This window comes from Papilio polytes, unplaced genomic scaffold (genome assembly GCF_000836215.1).
Source record: "Papilio polytes unplaced genomic scaffold, Ppol_1.0 DF824325.1, whole genome shotgun sequence".
NCBI classification, from domain to species: Eukaryota; Metazoa; Arthropoda; class Insecta; order Lepidoptera; family Papilionidae; genus Papilio; species Papilio polytes.
This window is the reverse complement of record NW_013524879.1, coordinates 529,452-537,660: the sequence shown is the minus strand read 5'-3', so window position 1 is coordinate 537,660 and position 8,209 is coordinate 529,452. Positions and strand designations below refer to the sequence as shown.

General features: G+C 33.1%; 2 protein-coding genes across 2 annotated transcripts in view; one reads left to right on the top strand and one right to left on the bottom strand.

Moving 5' to 3' along the window:
- LOC106099778 (zinc finger Y-chromosomal protein 2-like) overlaps positions 1–3,764 on the top strand; it is a 15,971-nt gene extending 12,207 nt beyond the window's left edge. Inside the window, exons 18-24 of the mRNA XM_013278434.1 lie at positions 62–202; positions 1,041–1,100; positions 1,168–1,242; positions 1,660–1,696; positions 2,218–2,274; positions 2,672–2,748; positions 3,477–3,764. Of these exons, the coding sequence (XP_013133888.1) occupies positions 62–202; positions 1,041–1,100; positions 1,168–1,242; positions 1,660–1,696; positions 2,218–2,274; positions 2,672–2,748; positions 3,477–3,569 (540 nt within the window). The 3' untranslated portion in view covers positions 3,570–3,764. The remainder of the gene's footprint in view (positions 1–61; positions 203–1,040; positions 1,101–1,167; positions 1,243–1,659; positions 1,697–2,217; positions 2,275–2,671; positions 2,749–3,476) is intronic.
- Positions 3,765–6,278: 2,514 nt separating this feature from the next.
- Positions 6,279–8,209, bottom strand: part of LOC106100341 (pro-resilin-like) — an 11,324-nt gene continuing 9,393 nt past the window's right edge. Inside the window, exons 5-7 of the mRNA XM_013279169.1 lie at positions 7,176–7,311; positions 6,609–6,689; positions 6,279–6,406 (exon numbers count right to left, since the gene is read on the bottom strand). Of these exons, the coding sequence (XP_013134623.1) occupies positions 6,303–6,406; positions 6,609–6,689; positions 7,176–7,311 (321 nt within the window). The 3' untranslated portion in view covers positions 6,279–6,302. The remainder of the gene's footprint in view (positions 6,407–6,608; positions 6,690–7,175; positions 7,312–8,209) is intronic.

Genomic DNA, 8,209 nt, shown 5'->3' with positions numbered 1-8,209 from the left:
GCCAGCTATCTCTTTCTGATGACCTTTTTATCGTAAAAGTGAGAGAAAGAGTATGATGTAGGTGTGCGGGCGTCAGTTCAACACCCGCGACAACCTGAATACACATCTCTACGTGCACAGCGACAAGAAGCCCTACGAGTGTGTCGTCTGCTGCGCCGGGTACATGCGCAAGCAGCAGCTCTACCATCATATGAAGAATGCTGTGAGTAACGTTACACGACACAACACAAATGCAACGCTCGACACGACACGACACGACATAAACGCAACGCTCGACACAACACGACACGACATAAACGCAATGCTCGACACCACACGACACGACGTAAACGCAACGCTCGACACGACACGACATAAACGCAACGCTGGATACTACACGACATGACATAAACGCAACGCTGGATACTACACGACATGACATAAACGCAACGCTCGACACGACACGACATAAACGCAAGGCTCGACATAATACAACACTAACGCAATCGACACGACAAAACACAAATACAGCGCATTAAAGTTAGGCGTTATATTAAAAAGTTACGTACAGAACACAATATACGTAAACAACCAACACATAATCAGCACTCACTAAACATAACAACCACACCACGTTTACTATACAGTTTTAACCATAATTTAATTCATAACCAAATGTACAGTCACGGAAATTCGCGGTGTACACTTCTTACAAATAACTGATTAGAGTGCAGTGAGTGGGGCAAAATACATTTGACATGACCATTTTACATAGACATATAAAAGCTGCGTTCTGTTTGTCCCAATGCGTACAAAACGTTCAAACAGCTGTAGCTTAAGTTAGAACACCGACAGACAGTACATACTTCTTACTAATGTTATAAATGCAAAAGTTAAGATGTTTGTTAGAGTTTGTAGCCTAAACTGCTGAACGGATCTCGATAACAGTCATAGTTGTAGAGGCTAGTCTGGAAGAACTCATAGGCTATTTACTTTTGTGTTTTTAACTCAACGCGGACGGTGTCGCGGGAGAAAGTTAGTATTTGAATTTTTTTTTTCAGGGTCATCTCGCAGAATCGATAGTAGTCAATCAGCCGAGGATATTAAAAGTGCCGCAAAGTGTAAGTTATTTTATTGAAAGTGGCGTTTGTAAGTTTGGTTGTGTTTGATGACGTCACTGTTTCACAGGTGGTGACGTCAGCGGGCACTATCATTATAGACCCGGGCAAGGAGGAGCAAACTTCTAATATTAGGAGTTCTGAAGTATGTTATTTTATATCTCTTTGTTTGAATTGTTAATTTTTTTTTAAATTATTTGTGGTGAAAATTAAAAAGTGCATTTTTTAAAGAATTATTAAATTACAATCAATCTATACTGATATTATAAAGAGGAAGAATTTGTATTTTTGTATGTATTAGTAACTTAAAAATTGAGTTGATTTCAAAAATTCTTTACTATTTTTTAATTTCACTTGGACGAAGTCGCATGCAACAGCTAGTGTTTATTTTGAGTTTAATAATTAATCTTTTTAATTAAAATAAAAATTCAATTCTCTTATTTGTTTCCTTGAATATTAAATTTTTCTTTTTTGAAAATATAAATGTTTGGTAATACCAATTTATAAATGTTTGGTAATTTATTTGATAAAGAATGAAAAAAACATTTTTTGTTTATTTCAGATCTTTGAAGCTCAGGATAATAATGAGAAATCTATAGGTAAGTTTTTATTATATTCTTATTTTTATGTTTAATTTTTTTTATTTCTTTTTATATAATATAAGTTAGCAAACGCGTCGGCCTGAATCCACCGAAACGGAAAGCGACCGCTGCCCATAAACATACGCAATTGCAGCTGCGTTACCCTTCATTGACGGAGGAGACGCACATAAAGAGGACATTTCCCCTTCCTATGTGTCCCTTCCACTGTCAAATCCACTTTTCCTTCCCATTCTTTCCTCTTAAGAAAAGGGTGAAAAGGGAAAGTGATTATTAGGCCTCCGGCACCACATTCATCAGACTGTACGCGGAATTGCTTCTACTTCACGCCTGTCTGTGTGGTTGTATTGCTGGGGGCGAGCCCTGCAGTGTGAAGATGTTAAAGCGGGCTCTACCACTGTTGTTTCATCACCAGCTCACTATAGGTCCTCACTGAGGGGCTCGGAACCTACCCTAATATGGGGTGACTATGCCATAGTCAACCACTGTTGTTTGAAATGTATTAATGTGTTTTTTTTTAGAAAATTCAACTCTGGATATAGCTCAAAATAATGAAGTTCAACCGATGATTACTTTACGTAAGTTATTTATCATTGAAGTAAATAAAATAAATTAATTAATATTGTACAATATTTAATTTAACAAGTATTAATACAATTTATTTAATGACATTATTAACAATAACTTTAAAATAATTAAATTTTAAACTTTGAGTAATTTTCTAAGTAAATAAAAAGATTTAGTTACTTAATAATTATTGCTTTTTTACAATACTAGCTTTCGCCCGCGACTCCGCGTGGAATTAAAAAAAAAACTGTGTAGCCTATGTGTTCTTCCAGAATGTTCTCTACATCTAAACCTAATTTTATCGAGATCCGTTCAGCAGTTTAGGCTACAAACTCTAACAAACATCCATCTAAACTTTCGCATTTATAATACCAGTGTATAAAATCTATAAAATATTTTTATTAACAGATAATATATCTACGGAGAAAGAAGATAATTCCCTCTTAGAGACAGTTTCTGAAGAACAATTGAATGGAGATGATTCAGTAAGTAAATAATAAATTAAACACACTATTTTTAGTAAAAATAATTAAAAAATGACACTCCCGAAATACTGAAAAAAAAATATAAAAAAAGTTATAACGAACGGGTTTTGAACTCAATTTTCTTGCAATTTCTTGTATATTTTTAATTCTTACATCTAATATATATGTTTTATGCCAATGTATGACACCCTATGACACTCTCGGGTAGAAGACCAATCGAATGACACCTCATTTGGCAAAATCGTTTCAGTTATCTTGGCTACAGGATGCTACAATTAAATATGTAATTTTTACATGAAATAAATAAATAAATTATTATTAAATTGACAGACGCGAGTAAAATAGGATTCAAGCCTATTTATACCTTACGTAAAGAGTTTTTCGTGTATAAGTTTTCATGTAAATTTCTTTGTAACTGCCTACAGCATGAACTATGCAACCGATTTTAACCAAAAAGGTGTTATTCGATTCGTTTTATTTCCCCGAGTGTCATAGAGTATATTATATTACCATAAAACGTATATATTAGATGTGAGAATGAAAAATCTAAATAATAAATTAGTAAAAAAGTTCAAATATCACTCAATAAAACATTTTATTTTATTAAATCTTTTTTTTTTTTGAAGAGGTATTCTGTTATGAAAAAAAAACGCGTTTAAAACACAGCACATTTAGTATTATTTCTTATATTTGTTAGTTAGTTTTAATATAGTAATTGTTTTTTCCAGCAAATAGAGACAATAGACGCAACAAATGCAAACGTCACAAGACTCATACAATTTCAGTTGCCCGACGGAACGAGCGGTTGGCTCGCTGTGTAACAATAAATAATTGCCTAATTTTAGTCCTTTTCCCTTTTCACCCTTTTCTTAAGAGGAAAGGATGGGAAGGAAAATAGGATTTGACAGTGAACGAGACGCATAGGAACGGGAATGTCTTTTTTATGTGCGTCTCGTCCTCGTGCGTGGCCGTTTGCTCGTTTGCCACCTTACATGTATTATAAAAAAACACAGCCTTATACTGAAACGACATTTAAAAGCTTCTTAAATTATGACATCTGTCAGATTGTAACAAACGCATAAAAAATATTAAAATTGGTTTCAATATACGTCAGTAATTACGAAATATGTAAAAATTTTAATATATAGAAGTATTATTAAGCAAAAAAAACGCTTTCAATATTTGTAAAAATACAGTAAGTCCTATAATTCTGTTTTCGTGAACTATATGAATTAGAATTTTGGGACATGCTGTATTTAAGTTTTTTAAACTGCCACTCAACTGTTAAATGTCAGTGTAGATTTTATAAGATATCAACGCTTAAGGAATCCTTAGCAGAATTACAGTTTTTAATTGGCACAAGCATTTCTGAACACGCTGTATTCATATGAGTTTGACAGTATTTATAAATATTTATGTTTTTTTGTGTATGAGAAAGAATAATTTAAGAATTTTAAAACAACCTGTATAATAAAATATTGTATGTATGTGAGTTATTTTGAATAAAATCCCATATAATGGGTTTATTAGTCATTGCACATAAAAATAGTGTTTAAATTCTAGAATATAGACAAACTATTGGAATGTAAAAATTAGTAATAAAAAATATTACCATTCCGAACTTAAGTATTACCAAACAGATTTGAAAAGTGTTTCACCAGAAGCAAAGATGTAATAAATTGTGCATTAAATTATTTTTCGATAAATAAATGAATATTTAAATTAATATGCATTTTATTTTAATCCTACATTTTTCAATTACATAATTTATTTGTAAGACGAAGTTTTATTGAAAGGAAAAATACAATTTTTCTGTATCAAAACTTCGCGGATTTTCGGTAATTCAAAATGGCGTGTTATGGTAATTAAATTTTACATTTAAAAAAAACTGTACCTAAAATGTATTATTCGTACCTAGCTCAAAAAAATACCTTCTCTAGAACTATTTAGGTACTCGAAATATTCACGTCAATCTATACTATTATAAAGAGGAATGATTTGTATTTTTGGTTGTATTCAATAACTCAAAAACAACTGGGCTTTCAAAAATGTTCACCGTTATAACATTATCAGTGAGTAACATAGGCTACATTTTTATTTCACGGAGGCTTAGCCGCTATACTGTCTAAATAATTTAGATTAGTTTGACAATTCATTTCAAATTTAGTAGGGATATTGTGTAAAATGAGTCACGAATCTTATCGATTTTCGATTTTTATTATAAAAGTTGAAATCGATAGATTTATAGTTATAACTTTTAAATTTTAAAAAACTGTTTTCTCAAATTAATAATGACCATAACAAATAATGAGAGTAAATAATTATTACAGTCGTACGTAATCGAATTGGATTTCGCTATTATTTCTGTCATCGCTAAATTCTCTACACTATAATCAATATTAGAATTGTCTTCAGAAGAAAATAATAACTTTAGTTGAGTACGATAATTATTTAAAACCGAATATCGATAGTTCGAAATTTTTCGCTGCGTGTTTCGTAACTACGATACCTGTCTATTAAGTATGGCATTTGCTTTCATGCAAATTGAATTCGATACTTCATATGCGTCATTTATCAAACTAATCTATCTTATTTAGACAAACTATAGTTTAGTATAATCATAGTTTATAAGTAATCGTAAAAAAATATAGTACACTCGCCATATTAAAGTAAGTACTATAGTGTAGTGTACTAGAGTGGAGTAATTAAATTAATGGGGTTTACGTTAATTATGTTATTGTTACATTCTAGAGATTTTTTTGTTATTATTACATTTTTAAGCGAGGTATTCAATAGTACATTTCAGATACTTTTTTGGTAAGTGCTATATAATAAATACCTTTTATGAATGACGAACTGTTTCCCGCAACTTCGTCCGCGTAGTATTAGAAAACATACAAACTATATGAATTACAAGAAACTACGTATCCCTCGGGAACCGGACATATCTCTGAGATGAAGGTTATCCCATGTGTAATCCAGACTTTGTTTTATATCTGTGCCAAATTTCAATAAGATATGTTGAACCGTTGCAGAATGATCGAGTAAACATTAAAAAACTAAATTAATGAATCCCACGGGAACCGTAAATATTCCCGGGATAAAAAGTAGCCTATGTGTTCTTCCAGACTATGCTCTAATCCTGTGCCAAATTTCATCAAGATCCGTACAGTCGTTTAGGCTACAAACGCTAACAAACATCCATCTAAACTTTCGCATTTATAATATTAGTAAGATGATTTATACATCAGTCTTCTCTTCCACAAACAATAGATTATTTTAAAAAAAATCTTTATTTTCCCCTTTATCTATGGTCAATTTTCTACTCGTTTCAATTAAGGGTATGTAAAAAATACCTTGCTATGCTACATGCCGTTTTGACTCTCACGATTTATCACCAATAGGTAAACTGTCTTTACTTTATTCGTCAAATAAAACACATTGTCTTATAAAAAGTTTATTAATTCACTTAAGTTATTAAAACTTAACCTAAATACTCTTTTGGTTGAAGAATTTTATTCATAGTTCATTTGTACACGAATTGTTTAGTTCAATCAATAATACCCAGTTTGACCATAATCTGGGTGTTTAGAGACTTCGTTGCCATGGAAACCGGTTAACGAACCAGAGAAATCTGACGGCGCGTTGTAGTTATAACCTGAAAAAAAAACAAAGGAAATTTTAAAAAAATAAATGAAAGACTTTTTCTCATGTTCTTTTAAAGACATCAAAATAAAATGATACTTTTACTACGATAAAAAAATTACTTAAGCCTAGTACCCAATCCATAAATGGATTCATAACACAATGGATTGGATAGTCAGCTATTATCTCTAGATATCCAATCCATTGTCACTCACCTTGTACAATGGGATATGTCGCCTCGCCTTCGTATCTCACGTCGGCGTGGAAGCCTGTCTTCCAATCCGCGTGGTATGTCACTGCAATAATAAGAACTTGTAATAATAACCGTGGGCTTTCACTAAGACATGTACATTTTACAACTTTAACCCAGACTCCGTCCGTGTGGAATAAAAATATTAATAAGTATGTATTATTCCAGAATGTCATTTATGCCAAATTTCATTGAGATCCGTTTAGCAGTTTAGGCTACAAACTAACATCCATTCAAACTGTACCATTTACAGCGGGAACAATCGCACACAACTGCGTGCGATTGTCGATTGTTTCGCAGCTTCAACTGTTCTGTTGCACAACTAACAATCGAGTCTGCACCTCCATATAAGCTCGTAATCAAAGCGAGACTAAACAGTGCGATAGTTTAGTCATGTGCGCTTTTAGTATTTGAATCGTATTCCATTGTCGTATTCATCTAGGAGGGACAAGACGATGATATGGAAAGAGTTTTCTTACGATTACAATCGGGTTTTTGTATTTAAACATGTAAACCCACGCTATAAGCTTACCTATCTGAGTTCTCCCGTCAGGTAGGAACACCCTGTACTCGCCGCGCACCTCGTGCCCGTCGGACCTCTCTCTGCGGCCGTAGTCGTTACCAGAATGAGAATCCTTTACTGTATAACCGAATTCATACGATTTTGGCTAAAAAAAAAACATGCAATTATAGCTCTTGTTCGTGCATTCGTTCGCACGGAATTAAATAACTACGTCAGTCTTTCACACCAAAAATCAAACAAAAAAATGGGACCCACCTGCAAGCATTACCTTTCGGATAAAAAAAGAATTATCAAAATCGGTCCACTACGGCGGAGCTATGCCGTAACATACATAAAAAAAAATACAGACAAATTGAGTACCTCCTTTTGGGAAGTCGGCCAAAAAAGTAAGTAACATATGTTATTTTCTAGAGAATGTTCTATATATGTGACAAATGTCCGTTCTAGAGATACTTTGTAACATCCATCCATCTAAAGTGTCACATGTTACTTCTTACTAGCCTTACTAATATTGTAAATGCGAAAGTTTAGATGGATGGATGGATAGATGGATGGATTTTTGTTAGCATTTGGAGCCTAAATGGCTGAACGGATCTCCATGAAATTTTACACAGGTTCAGAGCATATTCTGGAAGAACACATAGGCTACTTTTTATCCCGGAAATAGTTAAGGTTTCCGTGGGATTCATTAATTTAGTTTTTTAATGTTTACTCGATCATTCTGCAACGGTTCAACATATCTTATTGAAATTTAGCACAGATATAAAAGAAAGTCTGGAGTACACATGGGATAAGGTTCATCCCCGAGAAATGTCCGGTTCCCGAGGGATACGTAGCTTTTTATAATTTACATAGCTCGTATGTTTTTTGACACCACGCGGACGAAGTTGCGGGCAACAGCTCGTTATATTACAAATGCGAAAGTTTAGATAGATGTTTTTTAAAGTTTGTTGCCTAAACTACTGAGCAGATCTCGATGAAATTTGGCATATGTAGAGGATAGTTTGGAAGAACACATAGGCTACTGACTTTTGTTTTTTTAA